General features: G+C 41.7%; 1 protein-coding gene and 1 long non-coding RNA gene across 40 annotated transcripts in view; one reads left to right on the top strand and one right to left on the bottom strand.

Moving 5' to 3' along the window:
- Window positions 1-2534, bottom strand: part of CAST (calpastatin) — a 119366-nt gene extending 116832 nt beyond the window's left edge. For 16 of the 37 annotated variants that reach the window (XM_070517734.1, XM_070517731.1, XM_070517728.1 and 13 more), the window contains exon 1: window positions 1483-2356. In XM_070517734.1, coding sequence (XP_070373835.1) covers window positions 1483-1512 — 30 coding nt within the window. In that variant the 5' untranslated portion in view covers window positions 1513-2356. Of the gene's footprint in view, window positions 1-1482 lie in introns of all 37 variants that reach the window. The other 21 variants (XM_070517724.1, XM_070517722.1, XM_070517720.1 and 18 more) reach the window with 5 other exon arrangements.
- On the top strand, window positions 2436-24501 carry LOC123289805 (uncharacterized). 3 transcript variants are annotated; one of them, XR_006534002.2, is made up of 3 exons: window positions 2436-2796; window positions 15048-15189; window positions 23397-24501. It is a non-coding gene; the product is annotated as an uncharacterized lncRNA (long non-coding RNA). The 3 variants fall into 3 exon arrangements; XR_006534005.2 differs by having other exon boundaries at window positions 2589-2788; XR_006534006.2 differs by lacking the exon at window positions 2436-2796 and adding an exon at window positions 4875-5010.
- Window positions 24502-26799: the final 2298 nt, after the last annotated feature.

The following is a 26799-nucleotide window of genomic DNA, read 5'->3' on the forward strand; positions in this document are numbered from 1 at the left end:
CAATAGTTCCAAAATTGGATTCTAAGAGAGGTGTTAGCAAAAATGTCAGATCATGCCTAAACATAACAGAGTTAAAAGCACAAACTATTTTTATCCAAATATTCCAGCATAATTTCCTTTAGAGAAATACGAATTTGGAAGGATAAGTCCGATGTCAACTCTGAACCACTGCCATTTATATTTGCATATGATTCACGTGGTGCATTTTGATAAGAACCTTAGAACAATAATGACTCAAAGTAAACTTTTGCTTTTGGCACATCAATAAGAAGGTACATTTTAAAAGTCCAGAAAATGTAATTGGAAATATTCACGAAGAAATAGCTTAAGGGAAACTGGACTTCCCAATCATGAAAGGTATACGGGTATGGTACTTTGATTCATGAATCTAATTAGTCCTCAGCAACTCTTACGTGGTGCCTATTTCATCCCCGTTTTATAGATATGAAAGCGGGTTCCAAATGGTTGACTCAGCGCTCTTGGAGAACAAGACAGAGGTCTTGTTCTCCACTGTGTACTTGGGGGCTAGTATTGGGCCTTGGCCCATAGCAGATGATCAGCGAATGGCCATTGGCTGGTAAGTGACAGCTTACTGATGCCAACACCAGGTTTCTCTCCAAAGAGTGCCTGATAACAGCATCCTTGCTTTTCCCAATAACACATGCTGAGAGAGAGGTGTACTTAACCATTTTTTTTAAAATTCTCAACATAAAACAATGGGCTATAAATATTTTGACTCTGGCAACAAAACTTATGTCTATCTAAAGCAATCTAATGTTAAATCATGCTTACTGATTCCAAAACATTACAAGTGCCAGCTGGCTGGATATCACACCTAATTGGTTGGACAGGCATTCAATGCAGTAAACAAATGGAACATCTTTATTCCTCATCTAAGGTAACAAAGTACAGAGCAGCTCGCTTCTTTGTCTCTCTCTCTCTCATTCTCAACTACGGTCTTGATCTCAGTTGCTTTTGCTCCTTGAAGTTTGGGTTTTCTCCTTGGCTCCTATCCAGGCTGCTGCTTCTCCTTTGCGTTAGAGAATGCACGTCCGACAACATTCCTCTAAAAGTTTTGAGCTTTACTTGTGGGTTAAACACACACACACACACACACACACACACACACACACCCCAGATTTGAGCTCTTGTGAGCTGAGTCCGAGTTCATTAAGGAACCGGCGTCCAGGGGAATTCCTCCAGCAACAATTCCTTTTCCATTCAACTTAAGAGCGAGAGCGGAGCCTGGCGCATCAACTCACACCGACTCACACGTACATGCGCTCGCACATACCACAGCAGGGTGAGTCTCGGCCTCTCCCTGAGCCTAACCTGAAGGTCTGAGAGGAGGTCGCACCCGGTCCCCACCCATACCCCGCCAAACCCCGGACAATAACTCCTCCGGAGTTATAACACGCCCAGAAAGGCAAAGCAAACACATTCCCTTCGCCGTCCTGCCCAGGCAGGATCGCTCCTATTTACCGTCTGGTACCACCAGCTTGCGAATGCCATGGCGACAACCGTTTTGGCTCTGAGTGGCGCGGCGGAGGACCCGGGAGGACGCGGGATGCGGTGCGTGGGGCGTCGGGCTTGCACTCCGCGTGCCCTGGACCTGGCTGGCTCTGCAAGTCCCGCAGCTGTCGGGTGGGCGGGCGCCTGGGCGGGACCGACGCAGGCCCCGCCCCCGCCAGTCTGGCCCCGCCCTGCCCGATTTGGCTCGGGGCTGGTTAGGGAAGCTGTGTTCTTTCTGCAGGCAGCCACGCCCTTGAGCCCCGATTGTACACGGAAGACAGGATCCTGCCATCCAGTAAAACTATCCCACCCGCTCTAGGGGTCCCGAATGAACTTTATTCCCCTTTCATCTCCTCCTCACTTCACTCACGTCTCACTAAACAACTTTTCCCGACAGGGGCCAGCCCCTATCCTGCTCGCGCCACGCCCAGCGCGCTTGGCCCTGGCCCGGGAATCCCGGCCACCTCTGCCACCTGTCCGGCCACAGGCACTGAGCCCCGGGTCCTTCCCTGGTCCGGGATGGAGCGCCCGGGGCAACAGGCCAGGCAGGCTACGCCCAGAAGAGGCGGCCCGCGGGCCGGGGTCCTCCCAGCGCTCAGCACTGCGGCTCCGGCAGGAGTGCCACTCACCTCCTGGGTGTGGCGGGCCGCTGCAGCGCGCCGGGGCCGCGGGGAGGCGGCGGGCTTCTGGCCCGGCTGGGACATGGCGAGGCCGCGGCGAGCGCTGCCTCCGGGAGGGCGCAGCGGAGACTGGAAGGGAGGCCCGGGCGGGGAGCGCTGGGAGGGAGGGAGGGAGGGACCGGAGGGCCCGGCGGGCGCGCCCGTGAGGCAGCTTTTCCGACCCAGTCTCGAGCCCGCGCGGGGGCTCCCCCTTCGCCCCGCTGGGTCCTCCCCTTCCTGCCCGCGCTGCCCGCGGCCCCCGCTGTAGCGGTCCCGGGCTCCCGGCCTGACACTTAACACCCTCGGTCCCGAGTCATCACCCAGAGACCCTCCCCGCCCCCCAGGACTGCTCAGTTCCCCGCGGGTCACAGAGAGGAGGGGCTGGAGGTCTCGGGGTTCCTCCCCAGACTTGCCCAGACTTAGCTGGCAGTTACGCAACGGGAGAGCGGGACCCGGGCGTGGTCCGTCTACGCCTGGACGCTTCTGCCTAAGAATCTCGAGAATTGGACACCTTTTCTGCAGTCTACCCCAGCGTGGCTAGGAGAAGAATTCACCAACTCAAATCTGGCCCAAGCGTGGACCGTCTAGATAAGGAAGCGGATCACAAAAACAAATTGGTCTCTGTGTGTGTGTCTGGGTACCTGTGTGCTACGTGTGTGCGCGCGCCTGTCATTTTGTGTCATTTTAGTTTGGGTTTTAGGGGGGACAGTTTTGAAAGTTTAATAATGTTTTATGAGTAGGAAGCCGTCGGTTCCGATCCAAATCCAAGAACAGTCTCAAATTTAAACCCCTATAGCCTTTCTGCGGGCCTGGCGGGTTTTGTTTCCGAGGCTGGATTGCTTTTGTCTTTGGCTCCGCTTAAAGAGGACTTCCTGGTTTGGGCTGGAAGTGAAATGTAACGAGCCTGACTAGAAAACTTCTTTACAAACGCTGTCAGCCTGCGGTCGCTGCCCTGCAGTTGCTGCCCATTTGTCAGACCTGACAGAAAAGACCTGTTACCCTGCAATGGCATTGACACTTGGGGCCTGGAGGTGACCGCTCTCTGCAGTGTTGTGTTTTGGGTAATTGGAGAGAGAGAGGACAGATTGTAGGGAAGATTTGTCATGATACATAGAGCTTGGCAGAATGGAATTCTTGCTTCCTTCTACATTATCGTTTTTAGGGATTCTGACTTCCCTTTATTCAAGGGACTGGCTAGCCTCATTCTTAATGGAAGGAGCAGGCAGAAATGATTTAAATGTATTTCCTCTTAAAGGGTTCTACAATCTTTGTGTCTAGTATTTCCAACCACAGGCTGCAGTGCAGGAATTTATAGATAAAAATGAAACAACTTGGACATGGGGTCTATGATTGTTCATTCAAGGAAAATCGATTGGTGGCATGAATTACATTCATAAGTGGGGAAAATACGTCATAAGCCTGAAAAAAAATGCTTATATGATTGTGACCAAACAGTGATTTAAACAAACCCCAAAACTATAGGGGTGAGGAGATAGGCAGCCCCACCTCCAGGCCCTGGAACTGGAACCCTTTCCTTACCTGGGAGCCTAGAGGGCCCAGATTCAGGTTTTAGACCCCTGAGTATATTGTGCTAACTCTGGAAGAAGAATGGTTCCCATTGAAGTTTGAGGTATTTTCTAACGGGGCTTATAAAATTGAACTTAAACCAGTTAGTTCTATATTTTTTGAAAGACTTCCATGACAAGCATGGTGAAAGGAATTGTGGAGAGAGTGACATAAAGATTAAAAATACACATTCTCTGCCCTCCGGGGACTTACAGTTTAGCTTAGGTCATATTGCGTTTGTAACACATGATCATTTGGGTGACATACGGCATGTGAATGAGCACAAATGTGTTTGAGGAGTTTGGGGTGTTGTGGGTTTTGGTGATTATAGGAAGGGCAAGGAGCAGGCTGGCTGGCTGGTGGAATGTGGACAGAAGAAGAAAGAGTGGAGGCAGTTCAGGAAATAAAAAGGAGCCCACCCACCCGGCTAGAGCTGCTGGTCCAAGTACAGGAGTAATCAACACATTGATCAACTTATTTTCTGTGCAACTACACTGTGCTACATGATGTAGTTGATATCAAAATCTATAAGAGATAATGACCTTCGCTTTAGGGTTTTGCTCAAGAGTTGGAACTCGTATGAGCAGAACGGTGTGAGCTAAACAGCACGCTGATGATTATAAGTAAGAAGAATTTCAAAGAAGTTGAAGAAGGGGGTGATGTTTTCCCTTTCTTTTGTAGTCAATGAGGAATTTGGAACTTTGATACCATGATCAGCTTTTGGGCATGTTGGGGAAGGTTATTTTAAGTATATATGGCAACTTTTGCTACATTTTTCTTTGTACATATTAAGTATTTTATTCCTTTATTTACTCAGTAACAGCATGCCTGCTGTATGTCAACCTCAGTGGAGGTACCCGGGACCTCCTACACTCAAGGACCTCACAGTCCAGCAGGAAAGACAGACAAATAAATCCATAACCAAGTGACCGTGGGATAAGGGCAGTGGCCTGCAGTGGTATTCCAAGAGCACTGTAGAATGCTGAGGAGGGGCTTCTCCTTCTGACTGAGGGGCGGGCAAGCTGGGAGAGGAAGGAGCTCAGGGGCTGCTTCCTCCCCTGATGTTGACTTGACTGTTGACTTGAGTGAGTTGAAACCTCCTCTGAGCAATCTCCATGTTGTATGTCCTGTTTGTCCCCACTACTGCTGTCCCTCTTCAGAAACTCGTCACTTCTTATCAGGAAATGTGTAAAATGAGAAAAAGAAAGAGAGGATGGAGGCCAGAGCAGAAGCCAGTGGAGCCTGAGAAGGAGCTGCAGTGGAGCAGAAGGAAGTGAGTAGAGAAGTAGGTGCCTAAGGCCAAGGGAGGAGGGCCTTCTAAAAGGAAGGGCCCGCCCACAATGTAAAATGTCACTCAAAGGTTGGGTGAGACAATGGGCAGAGTGTCCATTTGATCTGACAGCTGGCAGGTTTTTTGGTAACCCAGCTGGTGGGTAAAATTGAGAAGGAAGCAGAGTTTGTTCTGAGGTACCCACAGTTTAGACAGTTGCCTTCGCTTTGGATGGTATTTCTTTCTACACCACCACATACCCCTGGAAGGGACGTTCCCCCAGAAAAACCTGGGCCTTCTGGCTGACAGCGAAGTGTCCTCAACCCCACTGAAACTTACCTGTCCTATCTGCCATCTTGAGACTTTCAGCAAAATTCACTCTACTCCATAGTGATGTTTTCCTGAGTAAACCAGAAAGAAAGGAATCCTTGTAAACAGGCGAAGACTAATTATAAAATATGGAAAGGCTCTCAGAGCCTCCTTTCCCTTGTAACATGCCTGTATCCGAGTAGGAGCTTCATGCTTCTGACTGTTGAATCATCCAGAAGAATGGCTTCACTGGTGAATTTCTGTGCATAAAGGAGAGGAAGGTATGCTGGCGAGGTGGAGAATATGTTTAGACCACAGGAGGCTTGCTGTGTGCTATGGTCCCCACAAATCCATATGTTAGAATCCTAATGCCCAATGTAATGGTATAAGTAGGTGGGGCCTCTGGGAGGTGATTAGGTCATGAAGGTAGAACTGTCATGAATGGGATTGGTGCCCTTATAAAAAATGCCCAAGAGAGCTCCCTTGCCCCTTCCACCACATGAGGATACAGGGAGATGTCCTCGACTCTGAAGAGGGCCCTCATCCAACCATGTGGGCACCCTGATCTTGGACTTTCAGCCTCCAGAACTGTGAGAAATACATTTCTGTTGTTTCTAAGCTCCTCAGTCTCTGTTATTTTGTTGTAGGCAGTCCCAATGGACTAGGACACTGTGCTTCTCAGATCCCAATGGGCTTGTGCGTAGAGGCAGATGGGGTGGGGGGAGGAAGCAAGAATGGAGATGGAAGGATAGAGGGACAGAGGAAGAAGAAAAGAAAGAGAAAAAACAGCAGATGACGTAGTTTTAAATTCTCATTGCTGCCAAACAAGAACGTGAGTCACACTCCTACCTGGAGCTGGGCCCTCAGGTTTCATTTCTTATCCTTTACGTCCCTCCAGATAGTAAAACACCTGCAAAATACCTTCCGGCCTTGTTCTTCAGTGTGACAAAATGTCCTGCTTCTGGTCTGTGTGGCCCAGAGAGGACTGAGATCATATCTCCTTTTCTGGGCTTATTAGGGACTGCTCTTGGGATCAACCCCTGTGGAGACGAAGGAAGGATGGGCAAGGTGAGAAGGTGAGCTGGGATGGAGATCCAGAAGAAGCCTCAGATAACCCTGCAGGGAACGGGGAAGACAGGACGCCCCTTAGAGATGTCCAAGGTCAGGGAGAGAGGGCTGAGCCTTTAGAAGCCTGCACTGACAGTCCTTGGATATGGTGGAGGGGCCAGGAGCATGGCATTAGGGCAGGGAGCTGGCTCCTGTAAGCTATGGCAGCCCTCAGAGGGGGCTGACAGATGAGGGTCAGCTGCTGGTGCCGCTGTGCTTCCGGGAGCCAGCCAGGGTACGGGCTCTTTTATTCCTGAAGGGGATTCAGGTAGTTTGTCACATCCATTACACTCCTCAATGCTATATAACACCAGAAAACTTTGCAAAGAGAATGGTAGAGGGAATAAATATTGCGAAAGCATGCTGTTGAATTGCTGTATCATGGAACATTAAGTTTGAAAATATCACCCATCTAATTAAATTTCTCCCCCTTTCACAATGACCGTTGCCTTCTAGAGGGGTCATTGAAAAACAATTTGTTTCACGGAGCAGCCATGCTGTTAATACTAGTCTCTAGATATATAGAAGCAACGATTTTACAACTGTGATTGCTATGAATGGTTAGAAATAAAGGGAAAGCAAAATTTTTATTTTCTAGTTTTGTCTAGTGGTATTAAAACAAAACAAGATTTCTCTATAGGTCTGGCAGCAGGCAAGGAGGTAGGTATGAGAGCCCCTGCTTGCCAGGAAGCTATAGGAACCTTTCGCTCTCTTCTGCTTCCCTTGCTAATTTCCCTTTGGTTTACAACTTTTCATCCTCGGGAGTGTGGGTTCATGAAAAGACCTTGGTTCTCAGTATGATCTGTGGGCCAGCAAATAACTAGCACTGTGCGATCATCCCTCTTCAATGTTTATAGTCCTTGATGGTTCCTCAGTGCCAACAGGATGAAATTTAGACCCCTTAATATGGCCTGCTGGGGCCTGCAGGCTCTGATCTGGGCAGCCCCATCTGCAGCCTCGTGCCTTCATGCCACTGTGTTCCAGCCATGCCCTTCTGCTTTCAGATCCCAGAACATTCCCGGCTCTTCCCAGCTCCTGCCTTTGCTCATTTTCCCTCCTCTGGAATAAACCTCCCTTTCCATGCCCAAAGCTCTCTCTACCTTTTCCCAGCACTGCATTATATTGTAACTGTCTATAGTCCCAAATAAAACCCGGGATCCTCATAGCCCAGACCCAAATGCAGTGTGTATTTAAAGAAACAGTGCATTCTGAGGTAATTAAAAGTATTTTAATCTTCACCGCAATCCCTTTACTGCAATTGAAAAGGCCTGAATGGCAACACAACCTGAATACGCAGCAAAACATCTTAAAAATCCTTTCTCTCTTTATCTTACTCCCATTATCTCCCCCATGCTCAGCAACTTCTTCTATAAACTCTTCAAAAACCAACCAGAAGATGCTATCTTGTCTTATTTCTCCTTCTTGTTTCCTTCTACAATGATGTAATTCTTCCTAGAGGGTCCAATGGAGGTGACATTGTTGTGAATATTAATATGTTCTTTGATCTCTGTCATAACTGTTTATCTGTAGCCACCGCTAGACTCCATGATGAAAACGATCATTTTAATTTTATTCACACAACTTGAGACTATGTATGGCACACAATATGTCCTCAATAAATATTTGTGGCATGAATAAGAACACATTACCGGTTTTTTCCAGGCTAGACTTCCTTCTCCAAAAGCTGAAAGAAATAGACTGGGGAATTTAGAAAGACACTTATAATTGAAGTGGTCTCTGATCATATCTGCTCAAGAGGTCAAGAGGAGATCCGTCTAAACACTCCAGTACTGTTCGTATTGAATGGCTCTCACAGTTGATAATGATAGTAAATAACTCAAACATGTATAGTACTTCCTATGTACTAGGAACTGTTTTAAGAGTTTTGCGTGTATTCACTCATTTCACCTTTATGTGGTAGGAACCATTATTCTCCCCAACTTACCAGTGAGGAAACTAAGGCCCAGAGAGGTTGAGTAATTTGCCTTGGGTTACACAGCTGCTCAGTGACAGTATTAGCGTTTGATGAAGGTAGTCTAGCTCTCTGGCCTGTGCCCCTGACTACTGCTCTACATTTGTTCTCTGCTATACACACAACAACATTTATCATGGAATGTGAAGGGGGATGTTTCCATATGAATGGGATGCGTGATTCCTTGGGGTGGGGAATTGAGATTATATTTCAAAATGAGTGATTTAATATCTGCAATGATAAAAGTGAATTTTTCTAAGGTACTTTAGTTCTCTGTTCTTCAGAGTGTAGCTGGAGAATATTAAAATAATACTTCTAGCCAGTCACAAAAGGTCGTATATTGTATGATTCCATTTATATGAAATGTTCAGAATAGGCAAATCCGTAGAGACAGAAAGTAGAAAGTAGATTAGTAGTTGTTTAGGGCTGGAGTGGGGGTGTGAGGGCAGGAGGGTGGCAGCTAATGGGTTTGGGGTTTCTTTGTGAGGTGATGAAAATGTCCTAAAATTGACTGGTGATTTACATGTCTGTGAATACACTAAAAACCACTGAATTGTATACTTAAAATAAGTGAATTGCATAGTATGTGAATTATGTTTCAATTAAGTTCTTATTAAAAAATACTTCCTGGGGCTGGCCCAGGGGCATAGTGGTTAAGTTTGAGCGCTCCGTTTCAGCAGCCTGGAGTTCACGGATTTGGATCCTGGGTGTGAACCTACGCGCTGCTCATCAAGCCGCGCTGTGGCAGTGTCCTACATACAAAGAAGAGGAAGATTGGCATAGATGTTAGTTCAGGGCCAATCTTCCTCAAGCAAAAAGAGGAAGATGGGCGATAGAGGTTAGCACAGGACCAATCTTCCTCACCAAAAAAAAAAGAAAGAAAGACAAGAAAAAGAAAAAAAATCCTTACAAACTGGTCTTCAACATGGTGACTAACTATGAATTTCAAAAGAACATTTTAAGATCCTTCCACAGTACAAGAGAGTCACTTAGTCTTCTGTTTACTCATTCACATTTGCAGCTTCTCCAAGGGTTTTAGAAAGATACTCATAGCAGGAATAGTTTTGTTACTTGGCAGATTCACATTGCATGTTGATCAGCTATTTAGAGGAATGAATATACTGCTGGAAAATTCAATGTAAACCTTTAAAAATGGCTATTACAAATAAAAGTTTATTTCAAATATTTTAAGGGTGTTTATTATCAGAAAATTCTTGTTAAACATAAAACTATTTTTCTACTATAATTTTATTTTGGCATAATTTTAGATTTCCAGAAATGTTGCACAGATAGTACAGAGCTCCCCAGGTTCAGTTTCCCCAAATGTCACCATCTTGCATTTGTCAAAGCAGAGAAGCCAACATTGGTATATTACTCTGAACTCAACTCCAAAATTTTTTTGGATTTCACCGTTCTTTCACTAATGTCCTTTTTCTGTTTGAGGTTCTAGTCCAGCACATCACACTATAGTCATATCTCCTTACACTCTTCTGTAGAGTGTGACAGTTTTTCAGGCTCTCCTTGCTTCTCATGATCGTGACAGTTTTGAGAGTGCTGGCCAGATGTACTGTAGAATGTCCCTCCCTTTGAGTTTATCTGATGTTTTTCTCATGATTAGGCTGGAGCTGTGGGTTTGGGAGAAGAGCACTACAGTGGTGAGTGGCCTTATCATTACGTTGCACTGAGGGTAGGTGGTATCCATGTGATTATCACTGGTGATGTTAACTGCGAATACCTGGATCAGGAAGGTTTCTCCTTGATAATTTACAGTCTCTCCCTGTCTATACTCTCTTCTTGGGAAGAAAGTGTCTCAGTCCAGCCCACACTCAGATTATTATTATATTTTTTTTCAGGGGAAGATTCGGCCTAAGCTAACATCTGTTGCCAATCTTCCTCCTTTTTCTTCCTTCCCCTCCCCCCAAAGCCCCAGTACATAGTTGTAAATTCTTCTAGTTCTTCTGTGTGAGCCGCTGCCACAGCGTGGCTACTGATAGACAAGTGGCGTGGTTCTGGCTGTTGAAGCAGACCATGCTGAACTTTAACCTCTTGGCCATCAGGGCTGGCTCTCAGATTATTTTTAAATGTGAAAATTATTCCTATCCTATTTGTTTCAAATGTAATATCCTTTTTCAAGATTTTCAAAGATTATTATAGTTAACTTGGATTCTCCTTTTCTTTAACGTCTAATACTATACTTTAAATTTTTTAAGTTCTAGTGTTTTGGAAAGATAGATATTCCAAATTATATGAATAAGAATGTGACTCTGCTTTCCAAGAGATGAAATGTGAGTTTCTCTAGTTCTTTTTAAATGATGATCTTTTTTATTTTAAGATGCCATTGAGTGAGGAAACACTGTAAAGTCACCTCAAAATTTACTAGTGCCAGAGGACAATGTGGGAGAATATTTTTTATAATCTTAGATTGGAAAGCTCCCTCTAAAATATGAACACAAAACCTAGAAGCTTTAAAGGAAAAGATTAAGAAATCTGACTATATTAAAATTTAAAATTCTTCATAGAAAATGAATGTATACATAAAGGCAACATAAAAATGACTATAAATCAATAAAATAATCAACAATTCAACAGAAACATCACAAAGAATACAAATAGAGAATTCACAGAAAAAGGAATATAAATGGCTGATTTACATGTGAAAAGACACTTCAATCTGACTCAAAATAAAGCAAATATATATTAAAATCACAGTCAGATACCATTTTTATACTATTAGATTGGGAAAGACAAAAAGATTAACAATACACGGCACTGGCAACACTGTAGAGAAGTGGGTACTTTCTCATATTGCTGATTGGAATGTAAATGGATGCAACAATTTTGGCTGGCAATTTGGCAAATATCTGTTGAAAATGAGGTAATTGTATGCATCTTTTCACTAGTGATTCCACTTTTAGGAATTTCTCTAACAAATATACTTGCATGTGGCATGCACAGACACATACAAAACTGTTCATTACAGCACTGTTTATAATAGTGAAAAACTGGACTCAAGCGAAATGGCCACTGATAAGGAACAGTTAAATGTAGTATGACACAATCACATACTAGGATATTATGCAGCCATTTAAAAGATAGATTCCTATGAGCTAATGGGGACCATCTTACAAGATGTATTATTACCTAAAAAAGGCAATGTGAAGAACAGCGTCTGCAGTATTCTAGTATTATGTAAAAATGAAAAAGGGATGTACGTTTTATAGATAACCCATATAACCACATAGGTATTGCTTGTATTGGCTATTTCTGGAATGATACATAAAAAATTGCAAATAGTAGTGGCCTCTAGGAGGAACCTGGGAGACTGGGCATGTGAAGTGGGAAGAAGACTTACCTTTCATTGTCCATCTTTTTTTATTACTCAACTTATTTCTTAAAAACCAATACACAGTATTTTTTAAATTGTAATTCTAGGTAACCAATCAATAAATATTATATATCAATGCCTATATAATTTACAGGTAAACTTCATAATTTAGAATTCCCAGAATTTCTAACTTTGCCTTGTTGAAGCAAATTGTGCTTCTAGAAATCACTTACCAGAACAATAAGAGGTGAAGGTCAAGCTTAACTGGTGCCCAGCCTCTCTGTTGTGAACTAGCAAAAGAAAAGTTGTAACAGACACGCTATCTCCCGTCCCACCATCTTCTTCTGGAATAATTTTGAGACTTGGATTATTTTGTTTGTATGAGTGGCTTGGCTTTTCTGCTGGGGGTAATGGTCCTGTTTGTGCTGGGGTTAGGTGGAGGGGATGGCTGGCGGTTTGTTGCTGCCAGTGACAGATACAGAACTGTGAAGGAAAAACAACTCTCTTAACTCTTGGTTCTCCACACCTGCAGGGTCAACAGTACCCTTTTGGATTCATCGTAGTGTTTGTTAATGAGATCCGGTTCAAACACCAAAGGCATTGGTAACATGAAAGCATACACTGAGAGTGACTTGTGTTTCAAATTGACATGCGTAGTTCTGTGGAGAAAACAGCCTTCTTGCAAAAGAAAGCTTCTTTGCTTTGTAAAACTGTTTTGCTTTATTAGATTTTTACTTACATGAATTTTGGATTATTTCCCAAGAGGTATCACTTTGTTTATTGTAGCCAATATCACTTTTTATGATTAGATCAGTTTTCTTTTTTTCAGTGTTATGGGTTGAATTGTGTCCCTCCAAAAAAGATATGTTGTAGTCTTAACCCCATTGCTCAGAATGCACCTTTATTTGGAGACAGGATTTTACAGAGATAATCAAGTTAAAATGAAGTCATTAGGGTGGGCCATAATCCAGAACGATGGGTGTCATAAAAAGGAGAAACTGGGACATAGATGTGCATGCAGGGAAAACGCCATATGCAGATTGGAGTTATGCTGCCATAGCCGAGGCCCTTCAAGAAGCTGGCAGAGAGACCTGGAACAATCCTCCCCCAGCACCTTCAGGAGCATGGCCCTGCTGACATCCTGCTTTTGGACTTCTAGCCTCCAGAGCGACAACAGAATAAATTTCTCTTGTTCTGAGCCAGCCCTAGCTGTTATTAGGGCGGCCCTAGCTAACTAATACACCCAAGATGGAGAATAATTGGATGCAAGTGTGGAAGACCCCAGTTCAAAATAAGCTCGGACCTTCTCCGGTTTTTTCCTATGTGAGGAATTTGAGTTTGGCATTTAGTCTGGAAAGAGTAACTACCTTCTCAAATTAGGTTGTGTTTCCACAACATTCCTAGCAAGAAAGGCTCTAACATTACTTCTCTCTGTGTTGACTGACCTACCTTATAGGTCATATTTCCCACAAGGCTTTGGATCTTTTTACTCAGGTTGTTTTTTCCCCTCTTTCAAAACTCACTCTCAGAACTTGTCTGAAGATTCACTTCCTCGTTGGTCTTTCTAGTCTAACCCTTTCGGAATAGGGTCACCCAGCCACACCCATGAGAGCTCTACAGTGTCAAGTTTACACTCCTGACTTCACAAACCTGTTTATTTCTCTCTGTGTTTTGAAGTTTCAGCACTTAAATTAGTATATTTGTATATTATTTTTCTTTAAATGGTAAAATCTTTGAAGGGAGGGTTCCTTCCATAAGTGTTAATAAATGTAATAGTTACAATTTATAGAAAACTTATTCTATACCTCTGTACTGTGAGCCTAGGAAAGAACACACACACACACACCCCCCCTACACGCTCATTCATGGTCACACAGAGCCAGGAAGTCATCACAGGTTGGACTGACTCTGAAGCCCAGCCTCTGGGACTCGTACTCAGTGGACGGCCTGTTCAGCAAAGTCTGACTAATGGAGCAGTGACTCCTCTCTGTCTCACTGATCTATCCCAGGGCCTAGAAGAGCGTCAGCACACAGTAGGTGCACTGTTCATATTCTTGTTGCAGGAGTAGTTTGTGGCTCTGTACATGCATGACTATGCTAGAAGAGTAGAGGCAATCATAGGGAAAAAAACCTCTCCAGTCCAATTATATTAGATTGAACCATCTAAAATTGCCTATATTAAAAATTTTTGACCTGCAGAGATGGTAATTTCATATAGTTTAATCTCATACAATTGCTAAAAGGATTTAAAGCTAATAGAAAGTTCAGCCTTTTGCTGCTTGAATTGTTTTTAAAACCTTTTTATTTTTGTATGTCAGTGAGCCTCAGACTCCCACTGCAGCCCTTGGTTTCTGACAGGGACGCTACATTACTGTGTTTTTGTCGCTATGTATTCCTGACCTTAGTGGCTGACATGGCCGACATTGCGTTTCAATAGGCATGGTTAAAGTTTCTTCTCCCATGAAAGTCCACTGGTACTTGGAATTGGGACTGTAGCCTCTCCCAGGATCCATTGTTTACACTTCTCTTAAATATTTGAAACCAAGGGGCCAGATTTCTCTCTTTCTCCTTCATTCCTCTGCTCTGTGGCCCAGATCAAGCCATTTCTGCCACCTTGGTTTCTACCTTGATCAGTCGGTCTAGGCCAGTGGAGAAGTCTGTCCAAAGAGGCCTGGGACCTGGTTTTGGTCTTCTTCCCAGGACTAACAATGTGACCTTAACCCAACTGAGCAGTTTCTGAGCTGTTTCCTGAGCAGTGAAATGGGAATTATGTTCATCCTACATGCTTCACAGATTTATTGTGAGTGTTCAAACTGTAAAATGTTATTCAAATGTGATGCGTTTCTCTAGCATTGCACCTAAACTTCAAGTCATTTGAGGTAAGGAAGGTTAGCCAAATCCTGGTAGGCATCGCAAATTAAGTAATAATGATGGTGATACAATAGCTAACAGCTGCTGAGAACTTTCTCTGTGACAGACACTGCTGTAGACACTTTGCTTGAATATTCTCATATAATCCTTATAACAACATCATAAGTTAGATGCTATTACCATCCTAATCTTATAGTTGAAGAAACTGAGTTATGGAGAGGTTAAACAGATTACACAGTAAGTGGCAGAGCCAGGTTTTGTATCCGTGCTTTCAGCCTGTGGAAGAGACATTTAATGCTCACCAAATATCCACGTACTCCTCCTCATTCCCAGAGTCCCTTGTAATTAGATTGGCCTTGTGAATAGTTCTGGCCAATGGGCTGAAAGTGCAAGTGATATGGGTCACTTCTAGGTTGAAGCATGAGTGGTTATGAACTTTCCTTTCCCCTGCTGTAGGCCTCAGGTTGAGATGATGACATTACAAGATGAAAATAGCATGGATCACTGGAAGCAAGCTGCCTTGGGGAGCCACTTGACCTGCAGTGGACGTTGCATGAGAAAGAAATGTACTTTTAAGTGATCGGCCACTGACGTTCAGGTTTGTTGGTTACTACAGTAACTCTATCTTGTCCTGACTAACATGCTGCTTCTTGAAGTAAATATATTAATATTCTTTCTTTGCATCTAGAAATCATAAATTGTGACTTGGAATTTGAAATTAATTATCAGATAATTCTTGTCTAACATGCTTCCTCCTCTAAAACTTTGCAGAATTATTTCATGCAATTTGCAAAGTTCTCTTCTGCACTTTCTCTAACCATCAGCCTAAGATACACTTTCTATATACACAATTTGTCTACATAATCATCATCTGTGTGTGTGTGTGTGTGCTAGTATATGTGTGCATTTATTGAAGGATGGGTGGGGGAAAGGAAGAAAAAACTACGCAAAAGAGTCTTTACTGCTTCGTAAATGTATACCATACTTTTAAAGATAGAGATAGAGAAGCTTTGAGAGAGATTTTTTTTTCAAGAGACTAGAGCAAAGTAAATATTTAGAGTTGTGTTTGGAAATTTATTTTTTGATTGTAACATTGAAGTATTCATTTGACTGATGTATTGCAATTCTTCTTTCTGCTGTGTCTCTCACAACTGAGCTTGGATGACAATGTAAGTAGACAATCTCGTTCCAAGAATATTCTGAAAATTTTTTTGAACGAATAAACGTACACCCAACTAGGACTATAAATAAATGTGGCTTTATGGAAATAATGCTATTGATTCGGTCCTCTTCATCCCAACTATCTAAATCAGACAAAAATTTTCTGGGCCTGAGCTCTTCTACAAGAAAGCCCCACGTAGTCAGGAAGGGGAAGGGTAACTTGTGATGTTCCTCTACTGGGATGAGAACTTGGGCTTCTCTGCAACGTTCTGCAGAGGACGCCCCTTAGGCCTCTGAGACATTTGGACTTGGGACAGGGCACCAATGATACGCCTAGGGGACTGTGTGTGTGTGTATGTGTGTGAGAACTACTATTGGCTAGTTCTTATGGATTTTTTTAAATGTCATTATTTGATTATAGCCTTCCCTCTGTTGTGTGTCCTGAATTGATCCTCTAATTTTCTTCTCCTCTCTCCACCATCCCTTTCTTTGTGAGTCTCCCATCTCATTTGAGGTTGGAAAGGGGTAGTTACCTTGCTGGGTGGGATGGAAGAAAGGGCCTGAGGTTGTAACTGCCCTCTATAGATTTTCACCCATCTCCTTCTGTTCAGCCCATGCCCCACCTCAAAATCCTGGACGTTCAAACTGGCCTTCCGCCTGGCTCACTTCTGTCAGGAGCCTTCCTCCAGGCTCTCAGCTTGTTGCATTCTCCATCCCGTAAAAGTCAGCTGCCATGACTCCACTCACACTTTCCGTTTTCCAGGAATGTGTTGGTATCTCATGTCTGTAATTGTCTCCTCTTCTATTCTCTTTATCTTTGTGGGTTTATAAGTTTCCTTTTTGCTTTAAATACATTTACTCTCTTTTTAGTGGAGTTTCCGGAGAGAGAAGGGATAAAGACAGGTGTTCAATCTGCGCATTAGATCAGAAGTTCCCGGTGACACGTTTAAAAAAATAACAGCCCTGCATGCTATGGATTAGTAGGCTCATTTTACTGTTAAAGATTCTGAGTCTCAGAGAGATTCAGCAAATGGCCTAAGAGCTCTCAGCTAAGTACCAGACTGTTATTCAGACCTATATTTAACTGAGTCCAAAGCCTATGCCCTGCGCCAGTACAGAATACTACCAGCAGTAGTCACCTGGGCAGAGCTCAGATGACCACTGTCAGGGATGGTCCTGAGAAGACACCTGATTAATGCAAGTGGGTCACAGGGATACTTTTAACAAAGATAATTGGTTTAATGTCATTTTAGCTACAGCATTAAATAGGGCTTAATTAAAACCCTACAAGAGGGACATAAAGCAGAAAAGTGAACTAAGTAATTCACAGTACCTAATTAAAAATTAGCTACAGATACAATCAGCTCATGGCACACCTACAAGGAGGAAAACATATATTTAGGTGTCTCCTCTGTGAAGCCTCCACTTAAATGCCGTGTGTCATAGAGCCTCCTGACACAGAGCATTTGGCCAAGCCCACTCGGGGAATGAGTTATACACCACTTGTTTGTTTTACTGTCTACTTTTGACATGCATTATTTGGGCATATGATTATCTTTCCTATATTAAAATGATGCGATGGAAAATATAAGATGTGATATTTGAAGTTTCTGGGAAAACAGAAGCTGTTGACAGAAATGGTGGTCACAGGGACTCCAACAATGAAAGGCTGACTGGTACATCTTTCAGAAGGAGCACACACACTTATACATAGTATAAGATTTTACTTGGCTTTACTCAGACGTTATCAAGGATAAGTTAATCAACTAATAACTTGCTGGTAAATCAGAATTAGGGGAACAGAAAGATGAAGAGTAAGAAAAAGCAAGCAAGTCTGATCTGAATCTTCAAGTATATTGTAAGACATGTGGAACTGGAAGCTGACCTGAATAAAGGAGAAGAGAACGATTCAAGACCATATAGGTTTGTGCTGAATTTTGGAAGAACTCAAATTATAGCAGTCTTTAAAAGCCAGATCAAGGAGCTCAGCCTTTTCTTTTTATTATTTTTATTGTATATTATGTGTTCATGGTAGAATAATTAATAAAATATAAACTGGGAAAATAAAACTGAAAGAAAGTTACCCCCAAACCCTAACACAGCTAATTTATTGATATATAGCTTTATCTTTATCTGTATCTCTGTAAATGTACATGGTATTTTGTAAATGCATTCTTCACCTAACATAGGATCCTGAATGTTTTTCAGTGTCAATAAATAGATAGTAGAAACATTTCAAGGAGATCATAAAAGGAAGAGGAAGATATGGGGCAGAGTGATTGGCCAGGCCTCATGGTGAGTGGGTTTATGCTGGGCCCTGAAGAATATGCAGGATTCAGATCCCCAGGGCAGGAGACTCTCCAGGGAGAACAACAATGTGGAAACCTTCAGGGAAGGGGAAAGGAGTATGGCTGGAGCATGGCCCAGTGGGGAGAACTCCCAGTGGGGAGACAACTGGTTTCCTGTGGAGAAGGGTGAGTAAGGTTAGAAGAAGGATGACAGGCAAAGGGAAAGTTGATAACTTTTCTTTATCTTCTATGAGAACCAAACAGGGAGGAATGGGTTTGAATGGTAGCCCACAGCCAAATAGGATGCCTTTCCCTATAAAGGGAATTGTGAATGTGATGTACAGTAGCGACAGGAGGGATTTTCTAGTTATGCTCTGAATTTTTTCAGACTCTTATTGTTAGCAACAGAAAAAGCCAACTGTACTAGTTAAAACAAAAAGGAGGGCAGATTAGTTCCAAGGAGATAAGGGGCCTCTTAGAACTAAAGACTTGGAATGCAACCGGGCCTCACTTGAGGTTGGAACTCGTAGCTGGAAGGCTGGAAGGAAGCTTGTCTTCCTCTATCTCCATCTCTTATCTCTGCTTCCCTTGCAGGCCTGCAATGCCCTCTCTCTGCAGGCTGGCTTGCGGGATTGTCAGTTCCCACATTGAATCCCAGGTCTACATGCTTCACGTCATAGTTCTTGCCACTTAGAAAGTTTCTGTCTCTGTCCCCTTCTTACTTTCCTTCTCCAGTTCCCACCTCCCAGTGAGGAAAGCAAATCTGTTTGGGTCAGTGCAAGTCAGGTCTACCCCTGGTCCAATCAACTTTAGGTTGTGAGGAAGGGAGTAGAGTGATGAGGCCCTAATAGGCTACGGGACGCTACTCCAGCGAAGGAGGAACTGGAACGGTCTGGGAAGATGCTCCAAATAGTCCCTGGTGCATGCTCTCAACTCTCTCCTCTCCAGAAATTTGTGGATCTCTTCTGTATCGGTTAAAAAAATTAAGATTTTGCAAGTGCCGAAAATGACTTTGAGTATTATAACCAAAGAGAGACTTTTTCTCAACAAAGGGAAATCTGGACATATGATGAACTCACAGGCCATTGAAGAGCCTCTTGGAAATGGCACACTGTGCTCACATGACAATCTGAGCCTAAAACAATAGAAGTGTAGGGAAAAACAACAAAATAAATCTAACACAATTAACTATGTAAAGTGAAGTGATCTGCAGCAAGAAGGAGCAAGACTACCATAAACACAAAGGAGAGGTGATATTAAGCATGTGTTGATACACAAAATCTTGCTCTGTGTGATGGCTTTATTTTCTTGGTTAAATCTAACCAAAGGATTTGCAGTTCGTGCGGTTTGGGTGTGGTGATAGAAGGCTGAGTGAGTCACGTTGATGACCAATTGTGGTTTCTTTTTCTGTATAGTGAGGAAATATGGTTTGCTCAGCATATCAGCCCAGTGTAACTACCTTCTAGATATGCTACAAGAAACAGTTATTAATGGGTAAAAGACATGCTGAGAGAAGAAATGAGGACAAGGCCTAAGGAAAATTGAGGTGACTATTTTTTGAGTGAGAGGGGTGGGTTAAGATATACATAGAAAGGATAAGATAATTAATTTGAAAACTTCTATAGCACAAGAATGCAGTAACTCTTATAACTAAAAGTTAATTCCTATGAATCTCTTTGTCTTGGTAAGTTCCAGATGGAAACAGCCATTAAAGAATTACTCTGGCTTTGTCAAGCATTTGAAGCAAGCTGTTTGCCGTGGAGAGAATTGGGCTGCTAATATTTCTGTATAGAAAATTAACTCAATAAAATGGTGCTTGTGAGTGGGAAAAGAATGCAAGTTAGAGGAAAATAGCCAGCTTTCAAGAATATAACTTGATTTCCAGAGATATACTTGCCAGCCAGAATATTTACTTGTGTGACTCAGTTTCCTGTGTTGCCTCCAGGTGTGAGGGGCCATAATGAACACGTCACTATCCTAGGATGGGAACACTACAGACTTTGGGTTTGGTGTATTCATTACCATGAACACGTCATCCCAAACTTGTTTTTTTTTGTTGCCTAGCAAATGTTGGAGTTGTTTCAAATAACCAGCCATTCTATCAGCACAAACACAAATGAAACAAATATCTCAATCAAGTTTCCTGAGGAAATGGAAAACCACCCAGTCCCAGGGATGAACACACCTAGGTGAATTCTGGGTGTCAGCTGGGTCAGATATGTGGGTCTAGATCAGGGCTTTCCTAGAGTACTGCTCAGCTATATTAATAATAATAATAATAAATGCAATATAATAATTGCAAGTAGCATTTATTGCACAATTATAGTACACAAAACACTGTGCTAAATGCATTAATCATCACCTCATTAAATCTTCAGAATAACCGTAGGAAGTAGGTATTCAGTTTTATTATCTACAGGTAATAGATAAGTGAAATGAGGTTCAGAGAGAATAAATAACTTGCTCAAGGTTATATAGTCAGTAAGTGTCAGAGTTGGGATTTGAACACAGCTGTGGGGATCTAACGTTCTTATACTTTGCCCAGTCTGCTGTAGTGCCAAAGTATGGTGGCCTTCAGCAAAAAAACAGCTTGGTCTTTACTTGGCACTGGTTTTACATCTTTATAGGAATTCTGATTCAGGTATATATTTGTATAAAAATCTAAACCTAATTCTTTTAAAATATTTTTTTAAATTTTAGAATAATTTCAGATTTACAGAAAAGTTGCAAGGACAGTATAGACAGTCCCCAGACAGCCTGCATCCAGTTTCCCCTATTGTTAACATTGCACATTCCTATGGTACATTTGTCACATCTAGTGAACCAACATCGGTATGTCACTATTAACTAAACTCCATACGTTGTGCAAATTTCCTCGCGTTTTCCCTGATGTCCTTTTTCTACGCCAGAATCCCATGCAGGACACCACATTACATGTAATGAACTTGGCTCATTAGGCTCCTCTGTGTTGTGACAGCTTCTCAGAAGTTCCTTCTTTTTGATGACCTTGACACTTTTGAGGAATATTGCTCAAGTATTTGAAGAATATTCCTCACTTTGGGTTTGTCTGATGATCTTTTTCTAGTCTGGGGTTATGAATTTTGGGGAAGAAGAGCCATAGAAATGAAGGGTCATTATTGTAACATCATATCAAGGGAACGTGCTATGGACATGATTTATCACTGATGATGTTAATCTTGATCACTTGGCTGTTGTGCTTGTCAGACTCCTCCACTGTAAAGTTCCTTTTTTACACTTTTCTGTACTCTTTGGAAGCAAATCACCTAAGCACAGCCCACACTCAAGGGGTGGAAAGTTAAGCTCCACCTCCTTGAGGAGGGAGTATGTGCATAAATTAGTTGGAGTTCTTCCATATGGGATATTTGTCTCTTCTCCTCAGTTATTTATTTATACAATCATTTATTTATATCAGTATGGACTCATGGCCATTTATTTTATACTTGGTTATATCTAATACTACATTATTTACTTTGTTCCTTGAATTGTTCCAGCTTTGGCCATTGGGAGCTCTTTCAGGTCAGCACCTGTTTCCTTTCGACGTGCCCCCATCATTTAGTTTTTTTTTAATTTAAAAAAATTTTCTTTTTCTTTTGCTTCCTTTTGGTTTACTTTGCCGTTTTCTGTATAGCTTTTGAGCTGACAGTTTGGTTAATTTATTTTTGATCTTTGAATTTTCTTCTTAAGATTTTTATTTTTTTAAAATTTTTCCTTCTTCTCCCCAAAGCCCCCCAGTACATAGTTGTATATTTTAGTTGTGGGTCCTTTTAGTTGCGGCATGTGAGACACTACCTCAGCATGGCTTGATGATTGGGCTAGGTCTGCACCCAGGATCCGAACCGGTGAAATCCTGGGCTGCCCAAGCAAAGCACGCAAACTCAACCACTTGGCCACCGGGCCGGCCCCCTCTATTATTTAGTTTTTGAACAATCCTTTACTTTCTGGCACTATAAGATGCTTCAGGCTCATCTTACTCATTCCCTGCTGCAGCACTAGAGTTAGCCATTTCTTCAAGGAGTCCTGATTCCTTTTATTGGAAAGTGGTATTAGAAACCAAGATCTGGGTGCTGGGTGTGATCATCGTTACTGGGGTGTCAGTGCCTCGTTAATCTATACCAAAAGCTTCATTCCAACCTTCTTCCTTGTTTATTTGTAGCTTTCTATTCCAAAAGTGAGAAAACAGGATCCTATCATCTGCCACTATTTACTTATTTGTTCAGTCCCAGCTTACATGTACAATAGTTTCAGAATTCTTAATCTGTACCCCCATGAAAAACAACTTTATCAACTATAGTACAGTATTTATGTGAAGTTCCCTTTGTCTTTAGTCTTACAGTCTCTAGTCAAGACACTGCTTTCCAAAGTTAACTAATTTTTAAAAAAAATTTTCTCTGATTACGAAAACAATATAGTTTTCTCATTGAATATTTGGAAAATAGAGGTAAGTTTAAAGAATATTCCATAATTCTATATTAATCACTGTTAATATTTTTGTTCTGTCTCTCTTTCCTCCTCTCTCTCTATGGATGTGTATATATGTACATCAATACAGATATCTCTTTATGTATGTTTTTCTCTCTACATGTAGCTCTCTCCATATATGTATCTCTCTCTGTATATTTATCTAAGTATCAAAGGAGCAATGTAGTCATCAGTGCTTATGCAGAAGATTTAGAAATGATTCCATAACTAGTGCTTAAGCCGAATCTTGATAAAAGCCAAGGGCGTAGAAAAAAATTCTGGTACATTTAAGTGAAGCTAAAATACTTCTAACACATTTCTGTCTGGTGATCTAACTTCCTATAACAATAGAACTTAGGCCCTTTAAGTTGTCTAAATGTCAGGCTGCCCTCATCTCTATTAATAGGAGATGAATCAAGACTAATCTCTCTAGAGAATGCTGTGTGGGCAACTACCCCGCTTTGTTGACCAGAAAGAATCCCCAAGCTATAGATACCCAAATGTCAGGCGGCAAGGATAGGGTTTTTCTTTAAGAATTTTGGCTCCTGATAGTACATGCTTGCCTACAGGTGAGGACAATCCACTAACTCGAAGAGGTGGACTACAGAGGAAACTCTAAGAATAAAGTCAGCTTATTTTTTTTCTCAAACATAGTTTTATATGTCCTTAAAAATACAGATGAGTGTTTGGGTGAGACTTTACATTTCTGTTCCGTAGATCACAGAAGAGGGCTCCGTAATTTTCAGGATTGATCCCAGTGCTTAACCACCCTGATTACAAGTGTGGGTTCCTGCCGCTTAAGCTTCATGAGCTTCCTGGTAAATCCTTCCCTTTTTTTGGTACACCCTCATTGACAGAGTGATTTCATCTTTCCCAGATGAAGAGGATAAATGGGTCCAGAAATAGGAATTGTATGATGCTGGTGTATGATCTATTGATGCTGGACGTGGAGGAGAACCAAGAGTCAAGACATGGATTGAAAACGAAAAGATGAAAAAGCTCACAAGAAGACAACAGGGGCCAGCTCCAAGGCTCAGTGTGTCTAGAGAAGAGGTGAAGTCCTCAGTGGCAGCCTGTTTCTTTTCGGTAATAATCTCCCTAGGTGCTGTAATAGAGAGAAGGAAATGAAACTGAGAAGGGGTAGAGAAATTCTGCAGTGGTAACAGGTTTGTGTGCAACATACGTATCCTTCATTTAGGAAGAAACCCTCGGAATTAGGTGGAGCTGATATAAAATAAGACCTGTGAACTCAAGAGGCCCACAGAAGGTGAACATTTCCTTAGGGTTGATAATGGCCTGAGTATATTCACTCTGTGGTCAGGGGCATGGAAGAGTTGGGCTGCTTATTGTGTTCTTACTACGTGGACCAGAACAGAGTGGTTTGAGCCCCCTGATCAGAAGATAAAGAAAAGAGAAAACTTCAGCTGCTTTATGTAACCCCAATCTGGTACTCTCTGGCACAAAATTCCCAAGGTATTTGTGGAGGTTTCAGGGGTCCTCTGAAAGACGCCAAAGACTTTTCCAAAGGAAATGAAGCAGTTGAGGTGAAGGGTCCAGTAAGCCATTGCTTGCCGCTGTGCATCTTGTACAGTGCATAAAGACACCCAGATAAGGGGCCCTACCTCCCCATTGCCAAGCCTTGTGCTCTGCCTGAGACTTCATCCACTCAGAGAGAAAGTTGGTCCACCTAGGGGGAACTCTTTCTAAAATTTGCATTAAGGCTTTATAAAAGATAGTGGTGACCCAGGGGTCCAGTCATTTTTCTCTAAGGCCCAGCCAACACTTATCCTCACACTATGAACCCTATATATAAGGCCAACATTTAATCTTTAAATTTACTTAGGTAGACAAAATATTGTATGCTTCTTACATTACCACAGTTTGCTTAAATCATAAAATTTATTTATATGGTAAGATTGTTTTATCACAAAGAATATCAACTAGGTATTAATAAAAAAAATAAAAATTTGTGTTTAGATGAGAAAATAAGCTCTTCTACTTTTATTGAGTTTATTTTTATGTCATTCTTTGGGGGAGATATCTTGACCCTAACTCTCAAAGGTTCATTAAACCAGGCCAGTCTTCGTCTCTTTCAATGTTACTTTATGGTCCTGAAATTCCTTTGGTTACTAATCCTACAACAGTTCACCAGGGGAACTTATTTGCAACATTTGTCCCAAGAAGCTGCCTTCATTTACTCATGGGCTGGTATTATTTCAAATGGAACACTGGAATGTTGGAAAGTCACATACCAGAAAGATAATATAAGTTTGTGGTTATATAGGGCGCTCTAGAGTTAACAATCTTTGAGCAGCTGTATGAGTGTACTAGCAGAGTAGACTTGGGTAAGCTCCCTGGCCTCCCTGTGCCTTAGTTTCTCATTGTGAAATTGAATTTACCTTATATGGTTGCTACAGAAATTAACTAAGAAAAGAAATGTAAAGTGTTTAGGCCTCCACCTGGCACACAGTAAACGGCAATAAACTAAGATATTAGCCTTGGTACAACTGATGTTGGGCTGACCTAAGACCAAACATTCAGCTTCTTTTTAAGATTACTCTGTGTTCACTCCTATAAAAACTGCGTCATTTGCATAGAGAAAGATGCTTATCTTTATACTGAGGAGAAAGGTCATTTATTTACTTCATTAAATTGTGATTAAGTCCTGTTTTTTCACGATTTTACATTTTGAGTCTCATTAATTGAAAGTTTATAAAAACATCATCTGAACACCTCTTAAAATATGAAAAGAAGCTCATTTTCACTCATAATAAGAGAAATACAAGTTAAAATTACACCTCGTTACCATTTTCTACCTCTCAGAGCTGGCAAAGCTCAAAAAGTTTGATAATGAATTGTATTGGTGAAGATGCAGAGAAACAGGGAATCAAATAATTATCAACATCTATCAAAATTATAAATGTAACTACCCTTTGACCTAGCAATAACTTTGAGAAATGTATGTAACAGACATATTTGCACATATACAAAAGAGTCTATGAGAAAGGCCATTGTTTTTAATTGAAGTATTGGTTTAATAAGAACATTTTGGAAACAATCAATTTCTATTAACAGGGCATTCATTAAATAAATTATGGTACATACAATCATAAAATGAATGAGGAACCTCTTTCTGTATCACAATGGAATGTTCTCCAAGTTATATTCAGTAAAAAGCAAAGTGTAGAGCAATATGAAGAAAAATGCTGGTATTGGCTAAAAGGGGAGAAAAACAAAAAAGATGTATATATGTGTGCTTGAATATGTATCAAAGCCTCCAGGGAGGCTGGAGGACAGGTGGGAGGAAGAGCTTTTACTGTGTGTCTTTTGACCTTTTTTGAATCTAAAATATGTAAATATATTGCATATTTAAAAAGTAAATAATTTAAAATGCACCTCATTGGTCAAGAGATAATCTTTACTCATCTCAATTTTGGTGGTCGTTTTAATCATAGGCTTTGATAAAAATTTAAAAAATCTCAATTTCTTGAAGCTTAAGAATTCAAGTAGAAATGAGGTTGGTACTGTTGTTATTATCTTTGTGTAGATAACAAAACTTGAGTCACAGAGAAATCAAGTTTGGAATCTAAGCCTGTTGAACTCGAAAATTCCTGCTGCTTTCACATGGCTGTGTTCCTGGACCAAATGGAAATTGACATTTCCAAGATTAAACATTAGCTATTGAGAGAAACCAGGGTTTTAAGAAGTGGTAGGGAGGCGGAATTGATGATAGGAAAAAGTAGAGGGAATTAAGCCATCTAACATTATTTTTAAGAGCCAAGTTGAAGAATCTTTAAAATAACCTGAAGCAGAAGCAATTTTCTAACTAAGCAGAGATAAGGGTCATTGAATATTGGAAAGAGGCAACTGAATGGCCGTAGCCCAGTCTTGGAGTAGCTAGTGGAATGGATGGTGAGCGTCTGTTTCTAATTTCTAAGACAGAAACAAATTCATGGGGCTTAGCTCACAATGAGAGATACTTCAGTACACTATAGGAAAGATTTTCTGACGTGAACGTTGCTTTAGAACTGGAAAATTACCAAGGAGATTACAGTCTCAATATCAACTAACTTTAAAGTATAGCTTTGAATCAGTCTAGGATGGCTTGTAGCTTATCCTACCTTAGCCTAGAGAGAGGGAGTCAAGCCATTCAAGATCCTGTCCAACCTCTTGATTCCATAGTCTCCAATTCCCAAGCAACTCACAGTGATTGTATCCAGGTTTTCCTTCAATGTGTGCATAGCAACATTTGTTTCTTCCAGGTTTCCTCAACTCTCCCC

This window comes from Equus asinus, chromosome 9 (genome assembly GCF_041296235.1).
Source record: "Equus asinus isolate D_3611 breed Donkey chromosome 9, EquAss-T2T_v2, whole genome shotgun sequence".
NCBI lineage: Eukaryota > Metazoa > Chordata > Mammalia > Perissodactyla > Equidae > Equus > Equus asinus.